Here is a 21,688-nt window from a genome sequence, read left to right as displayed (position 1 = left end):
ACCTACTACCCACCTGTGACATTTTATACACATTAACACTTAGTTCTCCTCTGTATCCCAGTGCCTATAACATTACCTGACACACAGTAGGTGCTCACTAGTTATTTGTTGAACTTAGGAATAATAAACATTCCATTTATCACTGTATCACTAGTTCAGGATTTCTGGTCTCAGCAGTTTCAAATCTTGTGAATTCCTTTTGCCTTGATGCAGGTAATATGCAGCTAACTGCTTTTTTTAAAAAATCCCCCATCCAAATGTTTAAAACCTTTCTGATTTTATGCTTAACAAATGTGTTGGTGTGTTTCCCTTCCCCCACCACACTTCCTAATTCTTCCAAGAGATCCCCTCTATCAGCTCCAACGAGCTATCTCTCAGCTCTGTCATTTCATTGTAGTGTGTTCTGAAGCCCAGGTGTACTTCCTTTATCTTTCTCTAGGCTTTACTGTAACATAACTCTGCTTTATCAGGGTCATCCACTTTGCCTTGTTTTTTCTCTTTTATACCCTTCTGTGCCCTCTGGCGGGGTGTCGTCTTCTTCCCCTTTCATAATTCATCTCCTTGGTAATTTCTTGTTAAATTTTCTTCTTTCTTTCAAGAATGGAGGTTCTGTGAGAACAAGGGTTATCCTAATCTTATATTCCACTGTTGTTGATCCAGGTGCATACCTGATGGTCTCTTGGTAGGCAGGCAGTCTTTGTTGAGTAGTTGATCTACTTTTTAGTCTGTTTTTTTCCACACTCATTAACAGGGGCTACTTGCCACTTACATATAGGAAGAGCAAAATTCTTAAAATAGACAAGGTTTTTGGAAATAAATTCAAATGTACTTGAATTTCAAATAAGGAAATATTATATCCTTTTGGAGGTAGTGGATACAATGGTTAAAAAATCAGTATGTTAAAAGTAATAGCCATCCTGCTAATTAAATGATGTTGGCAAGCATTTTAACTATGTATAAGTTCAGTTTACTTATCTAAAATGAAGGATTAAAGCAAATTAGGTAAAATTGTGTATGAGACCTATAAGATACCATACAAGTATTGGTCATTATTTTCCTAACTTACATTGAGTGTTTGTATCTTGAGTATATAGTATGTACTCCTTTTTTAGATTGTTTATCTTCTAGAGTGCAGAGACTATTTCTTATGTCATTTGTATGAGCCACAGCACTTAATGTGGACATGAACCATGTCAGTCTGTTCTGTGGCCGCTTTATTTTTACTGCTCCGCAGATCCCTCCATTTGTTGAGTCTTCATGCACTTTCGTGAAGTTGTCATGTTCTGTCTGTTCTCAATGTTTTATATCACAGTCAACTGGTAGTGATTGTACAGGTTGGAGCTGATGTCCCCATTTATTGTTTTTGTCTGAAGAATCTTTGAAGTCTGGCTTGGCAAGCCAGAGTAGGCTCAACAGTTCTTACAAACTAGTGCCCATTCTTTTTATTTATTGCACATGGTTATGTAAGATTGTGCTGTTTTCATTAATCTCTGGTACAAAAAGAAAAGATTGAAAAATGATAGTTTAATTTTCAGAATTTTAAAGAACAAGACATCAAAATGGGAGGACAAAGAGATGCATTTACCCCTGTTCTTCCTAGGATGGTCTTTTAGTTTTCTACCTTTATCCTATGTATTATTCCATTCTGAGCAGCTTGAAGAGACATTTAAATCACTGTTTTCTTATACTTCACTCTAAAGATGTAAATAGCATTTGTATGGAAGCATATTGCTGAAGTGTCCCAAAAAAATTGTATCTTGTTTGAATTTGTTTATGAGTTTAATTTTAAAAAGAAGAAATAAAGAGTTAATTCAACAAATACTTATTACACAATAGTTCCTAGCTACTGTTCTAGGCTCTGGGAATATAGTGGTGAACAAGATACCTCCCTTCAAGGAGGTTAGCAGGGAAGATTGACATTAAGCACAGAATTATGAGGGTGCTACATTATCAGAGTATAAGGTTCTTTGGATGGGTTTTCAGGCAAAAGGAATAAGAGTAAAGGTAAGTCAGTCTGACAGTAGCCAAAGAAGGGAAGGGCTGGCACAAAGAGGTCTGGAATTCCACCCTGTGGACATATCTTTTTTTTTAAAGAATATTTTATAAATATTTTAATTCTCAATCTGTTAAAGGAAAGTTGACTGGTGGTTTTGTTTTTTGTTTGTTTTCTTTCTTTTTCATTTGACTGTTGAGCTTTTGTATTTTAACCTGAGAATATTTTTCAGTTAAAAAGTGATCTAGATAACTGGATATTTTAAATATAACAATAAATTTTTCAGTAATTTTCTCATTCAAAGTGTATATTCTTGTTAAATTTTAAAGACACTGGTGAAAACATTTGAAGTGTGTGATCTTCCTGTTCGAGCTGCAAAGTTTGTTGCAAGAAAGAATTGGGTTGTAACAGGAGCGGTAAGTAATTATATGAATTTCTAATTCCTTCAGTTCAGTTTCTGAATTGGTCAGTGATTATGTAAATGAGTTGTACAGTTTTGATTCTTGATTTATTTTGTTAATTAGTGCAATTTTTGAAGCATGAACTTATACCCTGAGCCTGTAATATTTTTTGTGCAATTTACTTCATAGTAGTAATGATGGTTTTAAATTTTTCCTTTTCAGGATGATATGCAGATTAGAGTGTTCAATTACAATACTCTGGAGAGAGTTCATATGTTTGAAGCACACTCAGACTACATTCGCTGTATTGCTGTTCATCCAACCCAGCCTTTCATTCTAACGAGCAGTGGTAAGAAAGAAATCCTTTTGGTCATGGGTATCTCTTTGAGTAATTCATTTTCATTCAGTGAGATGTGTAATTTTTTACTGCTGTTACAAGTTGAGTTTAATTCCCAGCAGTTTTTGAAGTATTTAAATCCACTAAGAGGCTATCAATGTTGCTTACTTGTGTATTTTAATGAAGTATCAACTCTATGTAGGATTTGTATAGCAATTGCTCCAATTCCTGTCAAGGAAGACCTGAAGGTCTAGATGCTTAAACATCTGCTGAACAGAAAGCTAATTTACATGCTTATGGGAGAGTTTTTGGCAGATTGCCATGTACCCTAGCTTCATCTTTATATTCAGACAGGTTTGTTCCTTTGTATTATGTATAAAACAGTGCATCATTTGGTGGGCAATTAAAACAAGGTGCACTGAATTGGTAATAGCTCTTTGAGACATTTTTAAGGTAAAAATTGAAAAGTAATCCAAAACTTTCTTTTTTAACCAGTCTTGTATTAAATGCTTATTCCCTAAGTAGTCATTGCCATCATTATTTGGTCCTACTTAGTCTCTAATCAAGCGTGTTACTTTGGTCATTCTTGAAAGCCCACTGAGTCTTAAATTTTTCCAAGAAATTTTTGTATTATTTTTAATTTCTCTGTTTTATCTCCACTGTTCTGTAGAACTTATTTTTAGAATAAATAAAGATTTTGAAAAATCCACTCAGTTCTGATAGATTTGCTGCTTTAAAAGGCACAAAGACTCCACATCTTAGTTCTGAATGAAAGAAATAGAAATTGCAACTAACTTGAGACCCTCTTTTGTCTTAGATGATATGCTTATTAAACTCTGGGACTGGGATAAAAAATGGTCTTGCTCACAAGTGTTTGAAGGACACACCCATTATGTTATGCAGATCGTGATCAACCCCAAAGATAACAATCAGTTTGCCAGCGCATCTCTGGACAGGACCATCAAGGTAGCGTGTCCACTGTTTGTGTCATTTATGACTGTTGGTGAAATATAGTTGTTCTAGATATTTTACTACTGACTGCTCAGAAAGTTACTCCCATCTTAGAATTTTCTCTCAAAGCTCATTTTAAAGTCAAAATAGGACTTCTCATTTTGATCCAGAAGGGTATATTCTGTTTAGAAAAATATTCTGGGAACTCAGTGTTCTTAAAGCGTTTTTCCATGCGGAAGCAATATATGTATGAATAGACTCTTAAACCTCTGCAAACCCTTAATAAGAAAAATGCCAGTATCTTCTCTAGGTTACTCTTTCCTCCCCTTTTAGTGTATTGTTGACCTCTGCTGATTATTACTGTTTTATATTTACATTTCATCAGCCTCCATTCTCTTTTTCTTAGTCCATTTCTCCATATGGAGTCAGTTTATATTTCTAAAACATGGATTTCATGTTGTCAGTTCCCAGTCTAAGGATAGTGTTCAAATGCCTTAGTGTGGAATACAAGTGTTTTGAAGACTATCCTCAGCTAATATTCTGAGACATCTGTAACCCTGTAACTATAACCCACCATTCTGTAGAGATGCTGTGAATGTTCCCTCTGCCCACAGTACTCTTTATTCTCCCTTTTTGATTTATTTTCCTTGAGAATTACTCATTTTTCCAGGCTAAGCACAATTATTTACGCTGAGAAGCTCTCTTCAGACATCCATTCACCTCTACATAGAGCCAGTCATGCTCATCCCATTCCTTCCATTGCTTTTTGCCTCTGTTATGGCTTTCACGTTGAATAGTAATTAATGGGTCTTAAGAACTATCCCCTGAAATGTTGGTGTTTGGGGAAGGAACTGTGTGTTACCCCGCCCTGCCCCAAGCAGACACTCACTAGCAAACTTGCTTATATTAGATACTTAATATTGTATAAGTGTACTTGCATTCCTTTTCCATTACAATATGTAAAATATCTGTGCACAGATTTAAAATTATATATTGCATTAACTTCTGCTTACATGTGTATGCTTACATCTGTGTAACATTTTAACCTATGTAAAATGTTATATGCTATTTGTCTGACAGTTTAATTCAATGTTTTACGTCTAGGGCTTTGACCTTTTACACTTTCATTGGATTGTTCTTACATTTGACTCAGGTTGGAAACTTTAAAATTAGTTTTACTACACTAAGAAAACTTTCTTTACTAAATTAGGTATATCTTGAGAACAAGAATGATCTTATCTTTGGCTCTAGTAAAGTTTGTTGTATACAGTAAGTGACAAACATTTGTTTATACATTTTTATATTCCCCATGTTGCGGGAGGCCTCAGGAAATATTTGTAAAGATAAAGCTTAATGCCAGTAGTGTGGTAACGTTTGGCTAATTTTTCCCTTTTAATACATCTCACTAAATCCACTCATGATAGCTTTTTATTCAATCCCTCATACAGTTATTTTCTACCCTTAAGTAGTGTTTCTCAAAACGTAGCCTGTAGATCACCTGGGGTATCTATTTAAAAAAATCTACATTCCTGGGCTTCACTATAGAGCCACTGAATCATGATCCCCAGGGATAAAGCATAAAAACTGGGATTTTCAGAGAATGCTATAGTGATTCTGCCCCCTAGAAATTCAAGTAAAGTGAGAAGGAACAAAAACAAATGAAGAAAACGAATGTTCTTTAGCTTCTCTCTCCTGGGCTTTGGCACTGGATGTGTCAGAAGTGTGGGGGATCCACCTTCTGAAGAGGTGCTGTTGTTCCCTGAAGGTGTGGCAGCTGGGCTCCTCCTCCCCAAACTTCACTCTGGAGGGACATGAGAAAGGTGTGAATTGCATTGACTACTACAGTGGTGGCGACAAACCATACCTCATTTCAGGTGCAGACGACCGTCTTGTTAAAATATGGGACTATCAGGTAAAGTTCTTTCGTAACCTTACTTGCCATATGTTAGACACGCTTCTCACTGTTTCATACAGAACAGTTAAAACTTGGGTTGTTGAACTCTGTTCATGGCATAATAATTTAGGGCTTCAGTATTTCAACCTAAACTGTGGTCCCATAATCCTCCATTAAAATAAAAGCAAATGTCAATCAAGGTTTTAAAAATGAAATGCCACATGTTGTTTTCATTTAATGGTGGACATTAGGAATTTTAACATTTTGATTTAAATGAATTGTTATACCCTCTAGTATCCTCATTGGCAGACTTCTATTTATATTTGAAAACTAGCAGATCATGAAATAGCCATGGTACAACCATTTTGCCACATAGACCCTTGTAAATCACTTATGAACTCTTGTTACTGTGCTTTCTTTCTCTAAGATTTTAAGTTTCGGGTTTTTTTGTTTCTCACATCAAAATTTCCACAAGCAGTTAATAACGAGGCCTAGAAAACCAGTCCTAACTTAGAAATGTATTCAAGTTCATGTTTCAATACAGAATAAAAATATTAAAGACCTTAGCCTAGAAATGGGGGGAAAAATAGATGAAAAACCAGATCTTGGGGCAAGGGGTATATATCTGTGCTTTCTTCTTTAAATATGATACTTAGAATTACATTTGCCTGTATATCAAATAATGAAATATGAACACAACAGAATAATTCTATTTCAAAAATTTCTGTATTGAATGCTATTTAGATCATCATAACCACTGTCATTTATAACATATCTATGCAGTGGGAAAATTAAGGGTGAGCTACTTCTTTTTCACTAATAAAAATGTTTTCTTGATTACAGAACAAAACATGTGTACAGACACTGGAGGGACATGCACAAAATGTGTCTTGTGCCAGTTTTCATCCTGAGTTGCCAATTATCATCACAGGTTCAGAAGATGGTAAGTGAGAAATGCATGTTAATTCCTTTGCTTATAATTACTAAGTGGATGTATAAGCCAAGTAGGGCACTGCATTGTAAAGGAAGGTTTCCAAGGATTTTGATAATTTTACTGGAGTAAAATACTTGAGCTATAAAAGAGTAAAGGGGTATTGTCACCATCATCATCATTCTAATGTGTTTTGACTCTGTTACTTAAAGAAGAAGACACTCAGAAGTCTGAGTAAAATCTAAAAATGCCTGTGCTTTGGAGTCTAAAAGCGTGGGGTCAGATTCAGGCTCTGCCACTTTATGGCTGTGTGATTTGGGCAAAATATGAAATCTGAGCAGACATATTTACCTCAGGATTATAGTGAAAGAATGAGAAGAAATCGTGTGAATAAAGCATCTGGTACATAATAGGCACTGTACCCAGGAAAACCTGTCATTATTTTACATTTAAAATCAAATTTCTTAGTTTTAGTTTCTTACAAGTTTTCTATTTATTTATGTTGTTTTATAAAATCATGTATAGACTGTAGGTCAAAAAATTAAGCTGCCAGGAAGTGTTCTCTGAATAAGGACTTCCATATGGTTGGTTCTCTTGACAGAGTTCATGGATGGATGTTCACATCAAAAGGGCGTATAATTCATATTCTTTTTTTTAGGAACGGTGCGTATTTGGCATTCAAGTACCTATCGCCTTGAGAGTACACTGAATTATGGAATGGAGAGGGTGTGGTGTGTAGCTAGTCTGAGAGGGTCCAACAATGTTGCTTTGGGCTACGATGAAGGGAGCATCATTGTTAAGGTAATCTCTAGTTCTGCTCTCTTTCCAAATAAATGGACATAGGGCAAGCAGTTTTCCTTACATTTTAGTACAGTCATCTTCCAAGTTAACAGATTTATTAAATTGGCCCTTCTTTTATTAAGCACAAGAGATTAAGTGCTGGAAATCTGAAGTGGAAGAAAGAAGCCCTCTGTTAAATGAAAATGTTTATTTTGTTGTGATTTTCTCTGTTCTATTCATTGCTAAGAGCCGTTTGTCATTCTTCAGCTTGGTCGGGAGGAACCTGCCATGTCCATGGATGCCAATGGGAAGATAATTTGGGCCAAGCATTCAGAAGTCCAGCAGGCCAACCTGAAAGCAATGGGAGATGCTGAAATTAAAGATGGAGAAAGATTGCCACTGGCAGTAAAGGATATGGGCAGTTGTGAAATATACCCTCAGACTATTCAGCACAATCCTAATGGGCGGTAAGCCAGCACCAAAATCTCTCTCTGAGCTTCTGTGTATGTAAAGCAGGGTTGGCATAGCCATAGTGTATACGCTTGTCCTGTGGTGGACATTCCTCATGAGCTTTTCACCTGGCCTCACATCCTTCTCAACACAGCTACAGGCAGCCATGCCAGCTGATCATGTTGGCATCCAAAGCAAAAACCTATTTGCCTTCCTGGCCTTTTCCCACCAAATGATTTTGAATGGGTTTTGCTTTTACTCTTATTTCAAATGTGTTGGATTTGTGTCCTTGTGCTCCCTTGAGGGCAAGGATCATATATATCCTGAGACTTAGTAGGTGCCCTCTAAATACTTGATAACACATTGCTCTTAAGAAAAGCTGACTCTGAGGTGTGTCTTCTGAAAAAGTTTTGGGATTGGTAATAATTCTGTATCTTATCTGTAATTTGAACCATCAGTTCTGTTTCTCCCTTAAGATTTACAAAGTACTAAACATCTTGTGAGAGAAGAGTTTCTGGCATGAGTTTAAACCCGTGGAGCTTTAAAAATTGTTTTACAGATCTGGGTATTTTATAATTCTGTCCTCAACATTGAAAAAGGCAGTATATAAACCAAGTATGCTACTTTGTGCAGTAAATGGCATCCATGAGTATTGGTACACTTTTCTTATGAAGATTAAGAACACATTATATCTTTTTCCCCTTAATATCATACACCATTTTTTTGCTGTAAGTTTTGCATTTTACCTTTGGCAATCTAATAGCTGCCAAATACAGTGTTCTAAATTATAACTTTAAAGGGAGTTATTTTACATCTATTGAGAAAATTTTGAGTGTGTAACATTCTGTTCTTACTCATTATTTAAATATTAAGATATCCTATTTATTTTGATAAATTTAACAATTACTAACAACTGAAGTAAGGTGTTTTTATTCATTTGAATGATCAGTTTTAAAGTAAAGATAGTCTTGCACTAAGATAGTGCCTTGTTATGGTGTAAATGTAATGAGCAAAGTGCAAGGCATCTTAGTGCTCAACAAATACCAGTTGAATTATTGGAATCCTTTCTTATGTGTTACCAGCCATTGTCATTTTCCTGTTCCAAGCAATTTGTTTATAAGAGAAAACGTAAGATTTTCAGCAATAACCCCATCTATGTAAGTTGCTCTTGGATTTGTTGGTTAGAATATTTATGTCTAGCTTTCTATTCAAAGAAATACATATCTTTAAAAGATACTAGATTCAGTTGTTACAGTCAACTGAAGTAACATTTGTGACTAGAAATATTTTACCATAAAGATGAATCATTTTTAACTTCTACATGTTATTGGTCCTCTGTACTTTATTCCCTGGTGCCTATAATTCTTAGGTTTGTTGTGGTGTGTGGTGATGGCGAGTATATCATCTACACAGCAATGGCATTGAGAAACAAGAGCTTTGGGTCTGCCCAGGAGTTTGCATGGGCCCACGATTCTTCAGAGTAAGTTTTGGTTGTGTTATAACCAGCTGGCCCTGACCACAGATGCCTGTTCTGTGTGCAGCTCTAGTAAAGAGGTTACCAAGGTTGTGTGTGGGCTATGTTGCTCCGAGTTCAAGAACAGTTCTCACTGAAGCTGCCTGTTTGAAGGTGAAAGTCAGAGGCAGCTGTGCACTCTGAGCTGCCTTTGCTTTTTCTATAGTCAGCATTGAGCTGGCTCACTCAGGCTGGTCTAATAATCCCATTAGACTGGGAACCCAGCAACCAGAATGGAGCCTATGGTAGGGCCTGGGGCTTATAGGCAGGCACAAGACAGAGTAGGCCCTCCTGAGTTCCTGCTGCCCTTCAGAGCTCACTGGGAGAGATGCTGTATAGACTGATGTCATCTTGATGAGAGCTTCATCCGATCTTTTTTAAAACTCATTTTCTATTATGTTAGTCCCCCACCCCCATTCTTAACAAAGCAAATTTTGTCCGAATTCAGAATGCTCATAAAATGTTATCATTAAAAACAGAAAAAATCATTAACTCCAAACTATTATATTAGATAGCTACTAAGTGGTTTCTTTTAGATTCTTTTTTGTGTGTGTGCATTAGGGCTTTGGTTTTTCAGACCACATAACTTAATTACATCTTCCAGTATTTTTTGTTTTGTTTTTCCCGTATATTGTATTGCCTCTGCCCCCAACATTGGGTGACTTGAGTCTCAGCGCTTCATAATATGATGCCTTTTTTTTTTTAAACAATAAGATTTACTGAGATGATAAATTATTTTGATGTTTTGATAAATTTCCTAAACACAGTCATATATGCATAGTTCCATATACTAAAAGGTACTTTGTTATCATTGTAAGCAAAATTATAGTTCATGAGTTGCCTGACCTGTCAGCCTACCTTTCCCTCTGTTTTGATAGATCCCTGTTTTCAGCTTTATCCAGCCAAGGCCCTGTTCATCATCTTTCCTGTCTTGAGCAAAACACTCATCAGATCACTTCCTCAAATACTCTCAAATGTCTGGTAACAGCCACAGCCCACCCTTTTGAAGGTGGAGTCCTGAACATATGTAATTTTCTAAGTTGTTGCCAAACATAGCTGACTATTGAACCACTTACAGAAGTTTATATTTTTTAAGTCACCTGATTGGAGGTATAATTCATACAAAATAAAATGCAGTGTTTTAAATGTACATTTCAATGACTTTGCACAAATATATACAATCTGAAACCACCAGTGCAGTCAAGGTAGAGAACATTTCTGTTATCCCCCCAAAAAATGCATTGTTTCCCCTGAAGTAGTTACCTACCTGCCCTACTCTCCAGACCACGGCAAACCTGATCTTTTTCACCACCTGGATAGAGTTTCATATAAATGGAGCCTTGCGGTATCCATTCTTGTGTCAGGCTTGTTTTGCTCAACATAATGTTTTTGAGATAATCCATGCTGTTGCACAGATCAGTAATTGGTTCCCTTTTTTATAGAGTAGTATTCCATTGCATGAATATGCCACAGTTGATTTAATCACTTGCCTATTGATGAACATTTGTGTCTTTTTCAGTTTCTAAAATAGTTTGTAAAAAACAGTAATTTGTGTAATAGACAATGTGAAACCCACAACTCATTACTCAGATATATTTGAAGAAATTTCTAATGTGTTGAAATCATGGTTTAGGGTATAATGTGCTCTTTTTGCCTTCTCTTTTTCCTCCAGATATGCAATAAGAGAGAGCAACAGTGTTGTAAAGATATTTAAGAACTTTAAGGAAAAAAAGTCATTTAAACCAGACTTTGGAGCTGAAAGTGAGTGCTATTTATGTATGTGCTACATTTTTAGAAGCTTTATAATGATTCAAAAACATCTAAGCAAAATTGTTGTTTGTTTCTGTTAGGTATATATGGAGGCTTCCTCTTGGGAGTGAGATCTGTAAATGGTTTAGCTTTCTATGACTGGGACAATACAGAACTTATACGCAGAATTGAAATTCAGCCCAAACACGTGAGTATTCCCTCCATTGTCACTTTTGGAATGTGAATCTTTGTGAGGAGCTCTGGGTCCCTGAGGCCAAGAAATGTCCTTGTACCCTGCTGCCCGTCTTCCATTATGTTGAGCACAGTGCCAGTTACTTCAGGATTGCTTAGAAATTGAGAACTGTGGCATTTGAATGAGGCATAGATGTTAGGTATTCTGAAAAGTATCAAAAGTACACAAATTCCAAGTGCTATTCATATTTTAAATGGCTTTATACAAAGTAAAAAAAGCATGCTTTGAAGACAAGAAGTCAGGGAGCTCTAGACTGGGAAAGGCCTGAGGAGAGCTCCCACTCAGTTCAGAAAGCTTCTTCATACTTTACCTGACAGATGGCTGTTTAATCTTTAATCATCTCCAGTGACAGAATTTTCTACCTTGAGAACTACCTGCATCTTTGACACCTTTCATTGTTAGGAAACTATCTTTGGAGACAAATCTACCTTTCTAGAGTCCTGGTTCTGTCTTTTAGAACATGCATTCTCAGCAGGGCCATATCACCTCCAAGGGGGCAAAAATTGGTTCCTGAGGTCACCCCTTACTCTCCTTATTTACAAAGCATAGGTATTTTTATGTATATACATGTTTATATATGCATATATATATATATATACATACACATGGTATATGTATGCATGACATGTATATACATATACATAAATATATTATCTGTGCTCTTACAATTTTGTAGAGGAGATGATTAGGGAGAAAATGCCTAAAGAGGTTCCTGGATTTGGGGGAGATGATGAAAGGAAAGGGTGAGAAATGTTGTTCTGGAGCAGTAGGGAATAGCTGCTGCTCTTCTGTTACAGCACAGTGTTTACTGGCAGCTCTTTTCCTGTGTCCCTTTGGTCTTCACATTTCTAGGCTAAACAGAACAGCATTCACTACCTTGTCCACCCACCCAAATACATATATATGTGTATGTATGTGTGTGTGCATATACACACATACCTCTATATACACATATGTTACATAAGATTTTTAAGTGTATACTGTTTTATTGTAAGAAGATAAATCTTGTAAGAAAGTATGTGCAGTCTGTCATATCCACTCAGAACTCCAAAATCATTTGTCTTGTTATATTGCAGATTTTCTGGTCTGACTCTGGAGAGCTAGTCTGTATTGCCACTGAAGAGTCATTTTTTATCCTTAAGTATCTGACAGAAAAAGTCTTGGCTGCACAGGAAACACATGAGGGAGTTACTGAAGACGGCATTGAAGATGCCTTTGAGGTAATTGCATCAACACAACTTAAACTTTATTTTTAAGTGATTTATATTCTTAGAACTTCACTGATTTTAACATTGTAAGTTAGATTTGGGGAAACTGAACATTTAAGGAGTTCTGGTGAAATGTGAAAATTATGATCTTGGCCTAAAGATCAGAGTCTGAAAATAGATATTTCAAAGATGTAAGAAATAAGTGCTTTGATTTTAGGAAATCTTTAGGCTAGCTCTGATAAACTTTCAGTAAAGAAATTAGAAGGTGTTTTGGTCCTAAGACAGTTTTGCCAGAGCAATTTAAGTGATCTCTCAAATGGTAAAGATAAACCATCCCTTGCTGAGCAGTCCTGGAAGACTTTATATGACATGCTTCTTACTCCAGTTCGTGTGTGTTTGGAGTTTACAGCAACACTTCTTTAGATCACAGCTTTGATGCAATAGTGAGATTTTATATTACATATGTTCACCCCAGAATGTTCTTGAATGAAGAAAGTAGAAACTCCAAGGAAACATTTTTTCTTGGAGTAGGATTTTACTTTGTATTCCTTATTCTACCTTATCATTCCCAATTATGTCCAATTGTTTGTTATTGACAGGATTTCTAAAGCTGAATAAATAATAGATTTTTTTTTTCTGCAGGTTCTTGGTGAGATTCAGGAAATTGTGAAAACAGGGCTGTGGGTAGGCGATTGCTTCATTTACACAAGTTCTGTGAACAGATTAAATTACTATGTTGGAGGAGAAATAGTCACCATTGCCCACTTGGACAGGTAGCTGAGTAGTGTTTTGCTTTTGTCTTGTGCCCCTAAATTTATAATTATGCTTCTTAAACAAAAACTGTTGCTGGCTTGTAGTAATGATACAGGCCTGATTTTTTTCAGTGTTACATAGTTTTAGTAGGTTGGCTATTATTAATCAAAATTGCATTGATCAAGTGGAAAGATTTTGAGTAAGAGCTGGGGTGTATTTATATGTTTAGCTACTGATTTGGGCTTACTTCTAGTTTATGTTGCTATTACAGGACAATGTATCTACTGGGCTACATTCCTAAAGACAACAGGCTTTATCTTGGGGATAAAGAACTCAACATCGTTAGCTACTCCCTACTGGTTTCAGTACTGGAATACCAGACAGCTGTCATGCGAAGGGACTTTGGCATGGCTGATAAAGTCCTTCCTACCATTCCAAAAGAGCAGAGGACCAGAGTTGCACACTTTTTGGAAAAGCAGGTAGATTTTTTTCTTTTGTGTTTTTTTAAAACCAGCAAATTAAAAGAATGGCAGTATGGATTTTTAAAAGTTTCTATCTCAGTGGCCAGGGATTTCCTTATTGCAGTGGAATTTCATGTATAAGTTTGTCACTTATCATACTCTTCCTTGTCTTTTCTCAATGCCCTTAGTACCCCCTTAGTTGTTGGACGTGGTAATCAGTCTTCTCTTTCTATAGACTTAATTTCCATTCTATCAGTATTTTCATTTGTACACCGCATTTTTCTCTTTATGCTAGCTGGCTTCACTTTTTTTTTTTCCCCCTAAAGTTTACCATTAATGATATACCTTTTCCTTAATACGAGCTTTTTTTGAAATCAAAGTTATGTGTACACAAGGTATAGTCTGCAAAGCTTAAGAAAAAAAACAGCACTCCCTTCTCTCTTATTTCTGCTTCCTAGATGCAATCACTTTTAATTCTTTTAGTTTACTTTCTTGGTATTTATTTTCACATCTCTAAATAACATGTGTATGTTGCTATTTCATAGCTTTGTGCATTTCTTGCAACTTCCCACTCTATAGAAGATGAGGATTTATCTTTCTTTCACTGCCCTGCTTCTACAACATACATGTCACTTTCCTATCCTTTATTCTCCAAATAGTTATATCATAATTTTGATTAGATCAGTATTCATATTTACATTATTTTTGTCTATGTAAACATTGCTCACAAATGAGCTCTGTGTTACAGCTTTCCCTTCCTGCAGTTTGTTTTCCGTGGAGTTAATAATTGTCTCATTTTTTTCCTTTGCTTACTTTCTGTGTGCTCATGGTTAATTCTCCCTAGGTGCTACTGGTTCTCCAGATTTCCTTGAAATCTCCTTTCAGTATGTTTAGTTTGCTTCAGGCTGAACTGGATTTTTTGCTCTCATCATGGATATCCCCTCACCATCATGTTGGGGTTCCCTTTGCCTTCTCTTTTGAGTTGATCCATTGTTTCTTATATCTTCTATCTTTCCTGTTTTATTCCCTCATTTTGCTGGAGTATGTCCTTTGGTAGTTTTCTAAGGCAAGGGATATCAATGGGAAATAAATCTTCTTTGTAACATTGATTATCTGAAGGTGCCATTGTTCTACTTTAAAACATATTTGGCCATTTAACTGGATATACAATTCCACGTCAGAGATTATTTTCTCTCAGAATTTTGAAGGCATTGTTCCACTGCCTTCTAGATTCTAGTTATGGTTGCAGTCTAAAGCCAGGTATATTACTGATTCTTGGTATATTTTTTCTTTCTGGGAGCTTTTTGGATCTTGTCCCTACTGTAGAATGTTATGATGGTGGGCCTTGGTAGGAGTCAGTTATCATTAATTTCACTGGGTATTAGATGAGCTCTTTCAGTTGGAAACTCATGCCCTTTGTTTCTGAGAGATTTTCTTGAATCATTTCTCTGATGATTTCCTTTGTTTTGTATATTCTGTATTTGTGGAACTGTTAATCAAATGTTGGACTTTGTATACTTGTCTAATTTTGTTATTCTTGGGCTTTTAAAATGTTCTTATTTATGGATGAAAACTTATTTCTCTCAGGTTATGAATGATAGTTTTTAAGTTTTATTTAGTCCCACATGGTGTGCTTCCTTCAGGTTGCTGTTACTAATTCTGATCTCTGTCTTTTGTTTGAGGTTTTATTTAAGTGTCTGATGATCCTTGGTTTCTTGTTTAAGAGTGGAGGTCTCAGAAGCAGATCAAAAGGTCTGAACTTGTGGTTGGGCTTGTTGGGCATGGACTTCACTGTATGTGATGTGGCTGGGCCACTTGAGGAACCTAAGTGTCAGTATAGACATCTGATGAGTTATAATGAGCACTTAACATTGTAGCCCTCAGGGAGTTGACATTTTAGTATTTTTTAAGTCTTATCCCTTCGGTTTGTTAAAGTTTAACAGAGAAGCTCCCTGATAACCATCATTCTGGGGGCTGAGTATAAAACGGTTTGGTGTCTCAGTATTTAGTATTTCATTTCACCTCATAATATACATTTTCATAATCTCATTTTCCTTTTGACACTCAGTACACCTTCCAAATATGCAGGATATCCCTCAAACTGGAGACCCTCTAGTTTACCTTCTCCAAAGAATAAACCTCCTGTCTTTTGTGTTGAGAGGTGGGATTGGGGAGGGGAGAGGAAACCTCTGTGGTATCCTACTGCCTCTTATATAAACTTATAGGCAGCTTTGTTTTAGCACTACCCTTATTGAGACGATGCTACTGGAAATTTCTGATGTGTGAATCACGTTTCTATGTTGTCTTCACTTCTGATTTAGGATTCGTTTTTATTAGTGTTTTTACTCAATGTTTATACTCTGTCTCTACCAGCTTTCTAGATTTTGTTACTGATGTCTCCTCTGCCTTTCTGTGTGTCCTTGGGAGTTTGTGCCCTTAAAAAAGAATCATTTAGCAGCATTTCAGTGGAAATTTGAGGAGGAAAAAGTATATTTAGTCCACTTAATTTCAACTGCTTTGCCCCTGCTTAAATCTGACTAAAATCTATAGATCTTCCATCTTCCAAACCTGGATTGTATATTGTGTTTATCTGTGCTAGGGAAGAAAAGGAGTAACACAGAATATTCAGAATGCCTTGTTTACATCATACTCATGAATGAATTCAGGAAGGGGAAACTTGTATAGTCTGGGAAGTTAAACATTGTAAATGCAGTGATACTGCCATCCTGAAGATACAGCCATACAGAATTCAGAAAGCTGTCTAGCTTCTCCATTCTGACTACACCAAAACTGGCCGTTCTTCTTCAGGCTGATGAAGTCTTCTGAAGTCTGAGCTTTGTGTCACATACCACTGCCCTTGAACTGAAGAGCTTGCCCATAGGGCAAACCCCTTAGTACTTTTGTCTCAAGGGAGAAGCTAATTTAGTAATTATAATAGTTGGTTTATAAGCCTATTTCTGATGACTCAGTGGAGCATGGGAAGGCAATTTTAGACTTCTGCCCTCTGGAATACTTGAGTAAACTGGACATGAGACTAATAATAAAGGCATAGGTAATGATACTCAGAGTCAGGGCTTAAAAGCAAAATGTTTGCTAAGTGACCTACCAATTAGAGAACATTGGGGGTTTTACATTGAACTGCCTTTTCTTTGAGGGACTAGATGAGATCTCTAAGGCCCTGATTGGTGAGTAGATTGTGAACAATTAGGTCTACACCACAGTGCCTTTCTTTTTTTTTTTGAAATTGCATTGTTCAGTCAACTTTTTATAATCCTTTTCTTTTTGACATTTCAGTTTACTTTTACATTTTTTGTTTTACATGAGCTATCTAGCATTAGTCAACTACCAGTGGATAGAAAACAATAGGCACTGTGGGACAGGATTTTGTCTGCTGGGTTTGTTATCAGTTTAATGATTCCTTAGTTTTTCTGTCTTCTCATTAAAGAATATTTTGTAATGTTACTTTTGTTTGATTTTCATGGAGTTTCTGTGTCAGTAGGATATCTTTAGTTTGAGAGGGAAATGGATGATTTGCTATTTGTGTGTGCACTAAATATATGTGTGTATATATGCACACACACAGGCTACCTATGTTTTCATATGCATATATATGTTTTGTATCTGTTTAGGGCTTTAAGCAGCAAGCTCTTACAGTATCCACAGATCCTGAGCATCGCTTTGAACTTGCACTTCAGCTTGGAGAACTAAAAATTGCATACCAATTAGCAGTGGAAGCAGAGGTACATACTAACTCATAATTTATGTCTGATGGAAAGCCGAGTAGGTACTTCTGTGTGTTAAGTATAAGTTGTGTCATTAAAGTTTTCTGAAATGCAAGTTAGTGACACATTTTGGTGAGGCTATTGCCTCTCTGGTCTTCTGCTGTTAATTTTTGCATATATTAAATGGATTATAGTGGGGATACTAGTATTCTAATTTAAGAAAAAAATATCTTCATCTTACAGATGATCTCATGATGTTTTGGAAGAGAAGGAAAGATGTAAGATACTAGATTAAGTAGCTAGATCTATATACTAGATGTAAGATCTAGATCTATCTAGAGTGCAGACATTGCAATACTATGCCAATATCCAAACTCATGAAAAACATATTGGCTTTAAAGAAGGGTTCTGATATTTTGATAAAACTTAATGATATTTTTATGGACCGTTGTAGATTGAGGGCTCCCAGTTGTGGTTTAAGTCTAGTGTTTACTGATAAATTCATTTCAGATGTAACACATACATTTTAGCTTTGTCAAGATCATCTAAATGTGCAGCTTTTGATTTCTGAGAGGCTACAGATTAACACATTTTTGTTGAATATTTAAGAGCATAACAATTTTCTACTTTCAAAAAATGGTTTTAAATAACTCATTAAAATAATTACAATCTAATTACCATAAAACTCCAGTTAAAAACCTTGTAGTTTCACTTTGTAATTATAAAATAAATATAATGGTTGGTGATTATTCATGCATCATTAAAATAGATTTGTGTTTGAATTAATTTTGTATATGTGAGTGATTTCCATTCCTTTTTATATATTTTGTCATTCCATTTTTATTTTGAATGAACCAGCTTAACAAGCATAGCTCAGTACATGTATAAACTCTCACTGTCATCATAGTAATTCTCAAGGTAACAGAACAGTGTTGGTGCTGTTTATTCAGATGTTTATTTTCAAAGGTATTTTAACTCAGAAACTCTTTTTTACAGTCAGAACAGAAATGGAAACAACTTGCCGAACTTGCCATCAGTAAATGTCAGTTCGGCCTCGCGCAGGAGTGCCTGCACCACGCCCAGGACTACGGCGGTCTGTTGCTTCTGGCCACCGCTTCTGGAAATGCTAGTATGGTGAACAAACTAGCAGAGGGAGCAGAGAGAGATGGCAAGAATAACGTGGCCTTCATGAGCTACTTTTTACAGGGCAAGTAAGTATTTATCCAAGACCTAAAAGAGGTAGGCATAGTAATTGAAAGCACTCGTTTCGGCATTGACTTTTAGGGTGGTTTTGGAGAGGAAACAGTGAATCCTGGAGAGAGAACTAAGACCTGGCCAAATGCTGGTACTAGGGGGCCACTCATAGTTCTACCCTGGCAGAACTCACCTTCAGCAAGGGATGCTATTAGCACACTGGGTCAGTGTTTGAGCAGAGTGAGGTGTTTCAAGGAGGTTTGATTGGGAGAATTGTTAAATCCCTTTCTTTATCAAAAGCCCTTCCATTGACTGAGACATTTTATTTTATGATGGCAGGAAGCTTTTGTGCTGTTCCAGTTGGTATCTGAATCGCTGGTGATTTTACCCAAATTAGGTAAAATCTGACCTGTCCATGGAAAGAATAAAGGGGATGAGGATGCCAGTTACTTTTAGACTGAGATTAAATGTAAAGCATAAAAATGTCATATATCTCTTAAAGTCTAGCAATTAATGCAAATCAAATAATTTCAACCTAAATTAATTTACATTATGAAATAAAACATATTCATTAATCTTGCCCTACACACTAACTTTAAAACTCCCATTTTATTATGTAAACTTTGAATGTGTACCTCAACATATATATTTATAAAATATGTAAAATTTGATATACCTGTAAGAAGAGGTCCACTATTCCCCATCCATAATTTTAAAACCCCAAAATACTCTGGAAATAGTGTTTATGACTTATTTGATGGCAAAACCAGACCTTAACTCTGAACTACTATTAATTGCTTTTATGCCACTTGTTTCCATTGCATTTAATATTAATGTGTTAATGCACAATATCAATCTTTGACTTACTTGATGCTAAGGATATTAGATAATGTATATGTACTATATTATCTTTGTAAAATACCAAGTTTTTGAATTCTAAAATACATTATCCACTTTACCCAACTTAGAAAAAACTTAAAATAAGAAATAGACATTTGGGTATTTTCTCACTGGAAAGCACTTTGTCCAGCATAGCCCATGTTGGAATCAGTCCTTTATATTCCCACTTGTGAAACTGAGTTTCTGTGCCCATTTCTCCTGATGCCTTGAAAGTGTGCCTTAACTTGTCTGGAAAAGCCCATTTAGATTCGGAGTTGTTAAAACAAGTTGAAGAGATTGTAAATGGCCACAAAGCTGTCTTACCCTCGCACAACTGGAGTCCACTGATAACGTAACACACTGGTGATGACGTTAATGGCTCAGTGACAGAAATGAGGTGTTTGTGTGGGTATTGGGGAGAGAATGCTGACTTTGCCACACTGAATCCACATTTGTTTAATGTGTTAGGAGACATTATTACAGTGTTTATTCTGGGTAACAGTATGTCTCTCCTTTTTCATCTGTAGGCTTGATGCTTGCCTGGAGCTCTTGATTAGGACTGGGCGACTGCCAGAAGCTGCTTTCCTGGCCCGGACTTACTTACCCAGTCAGGTTTCTAGGTACAGACTTTTCATTTTAAGAACAAGTATTTCAGATAAAAACAGATTCAGTCTCATTCAGTTTCCCTTTGGTTCCATGGTATCTATATAGGGTGGTGAAACTCTGGAGAGAAAATCTCTCAAAAGTCAATCAGAAAGCAGCAGAGTCCCTTGCTGATCCAACAGAGTATGAAAACCTTTTCCCTGGATTAAAAGAAGCCTTTGTTGTGGAAGAATGGGTGAAGGAGACACATGCTGACCTGTGGCCAGCCAAACAATACCCACTTGTCACGGTGAGCAGCCAGGGCGCCAGGTCTTAGGGTGACTGCAGGGTGGAAGTACATCCATGCCGGTTTTGGATTGCGCTATTTATGTTATTGTTGGATTAAGAACTAATACCAAGCTCATAGATGAATTATTACTGGAATATTTCATTTCATCATTGCTTTCTTCTGATAGCCAAATGAAGAAAGAAATGTTATGGAAGAGGCAAAAGGCTTCCAGCCCTCAAGATCTGCAGCTCAGCAGGTCAGTAGAAAACTACATGAGATAATGTGGTTAAGATTTGTTCATTTTAAGTACCATTTCCTACTTCAAATCCTTATCTACCTTCCGTTGGGAGAAAACTTCAGAATTCCTGAATGAAGTTGTCTTTATATGTATCTCTGTGCTTTCAGGAACTTGATGAGAAACCTGATTCTGCTTATCAACTTATCATGGCCTCCCACACAGCCAACAAAGAAGAAAAGGTACAAATGTCATGCCCACACTTCCTGTTGGAACCTCAGCATCACCCCTGCCTTCCCATGAATGTCTGCTGGTTGTGTAGGCCCCTGTACTTTTAAGTGATATATCACTTACAGAGCCAGGGCTCTGAAATGGAAAGATGCCCTTTTTGACTGTTTTGGTTCCCTTTGGATCATGAATCAGCAATAACTTTTCTTTAACACGGTATTATGTAATTCACCCTCTTTCCTTTCCTTTGCAGAGTTTACTTGAACTGGAAGTTGATTTGGATAATTTGGAACTAGAAGATATTGACACAACAGATATCAACCTAGATGAAGATATTTTAGATGACTGAGTGTTTCCCATGTATCCAACTAAGCAAATCATTACTGTGGACAGGTATTGATCATCATCCTGAGCACAGTACATTGGACTCTAAGAAAAGTGCTAGTTATTTTATATGTAAATGCCAGCTCACTAGGAGTTTTAACACCCTCCTCATCTTAGGAGGAGTTTGTGTAGCATTTAAGTCACTGTTTCCTTGTTTACTAAAACAGATGTGGGCTTTTGGTTTTTTTCATACCGTTATTAGACCATATCTCATAAAATCTTTTGAATTAATGAAGACACTTCAGAGTTTTCTTTCTGATAATAAAAATAGGCTCCTAGTTTCAAAAGGCTGAGCCAAAACTACACCTTACCTAGGGATCAGCCTATATTCTCTAAACCCTTTCTCTTGATCCCATTTCCCTCAGTCTGTGTAGGTTGGCTTCTTAGGCCTTGCCCTGATTATGTCTAACAGATACCATTTCTGGAGTCAGATTCTGAAACTTAAGCTAGGCTCTGTGTAAATTACCTATTGGCCTGTTTGGTAACCAGATTTTTTTTTTT

The 21,688-nt window shown here is 36.4% G+C and overlaps 1 protein-coding gene across 1 annotated transcript in view; it reads left to right on the top strand.

The window, feature by feature from the left end:
• Positions 1-21,418, top strand: part of COPB2 (COPI coat complex subunit beta 2) — a 28,612-nt gene extending 7,194 nt beyond the window's left edge. Inside the window, exons 3-22 of the mRNA XM_017648476.3 lie at positions 2,323-2,409; positions 2,617-2,743; positions 3,549-3,697; positions 5,448-5,594; positions 6,420-6,519; positions 7,166-7,308; positions 7,555-7,754; positions 9,107-9,217; positions 10,923-11,011; positions 11,101-11,207; positions 12,329-12,472; positions 13,103-13,233; positions 13,485-13,692; positions 17,304-17,414; positions 18,393-18,607; positions 19,997-20,089; positions 20,181-20,361; positions 20,528-20,596; positions 20,746-20,817; positions 21,057-21,418. Coding sequence (XP_017503965.1) covers positions 2,323-2,409; positions 2,617-2,743; positions 3,549-3,697; positions 5,448-5,594; positions 6,420-6,519; positions 7,166-7,308; positions 7,555-7,754; positions 9,107-9,217; positions 10,923-11,011; positions 11,101-11,207; positions 12,329-12,472; positions 13,103-13,233; positions 13,485-13,692; positions 17,304-17,414; positions 18,393-18,607; positions 19,997-20,089; positions 20,181-20,361; positions 20,528-20,596; positions 20,746-20,817; positions 21,057-21,152 — 2,580 coding nt within the window. The 3' untranslated portion in view covers positions 21,153-21,418. The remainder of the gene's footprint in view (positions 1-2,322; positions 2,410-2,616; positions 2,744-3,548; positions 3,698-5,447; positions 5,595-6,419; positions 6,520-7,165; positions 7,309-7,554; positions 7,755-9,106; positions 9,218-10,922; positions 11,012-11,100; positions 11,208-12,328; positions 12,473-13,102; positions 13,234-13,484; positions 13,693-17,303; positions 17,415-18,392; positions 18,608-19,996; positions 20,090-20,180; positions 20,362-20,527; positions 20,597-20,745; positions 20,818-21,056) is intronic.
• The last annotated feature ends 270 nt before the right edge of the window (positions 21,419-21,688 follow it).

This window comes from Manis javanica, chromosome 3 (assembly GCF_040802235.1).
Source record: "Manis javanica isolate MJ-LG chromosome 3, MJ_LKY, whole genome shotgun sequence".
NCBI classification, from domain to species: Eukaryota; Metazoa; Chordata; class Mammalia; order Pholidota; family Manidae; genus Manis; species Manis javanica.
The sequence above is the reverse complement of the archived record's forward strand: the minus strand, read 5'-3'. Positions and strand labels throughout refer to the sequence as shown.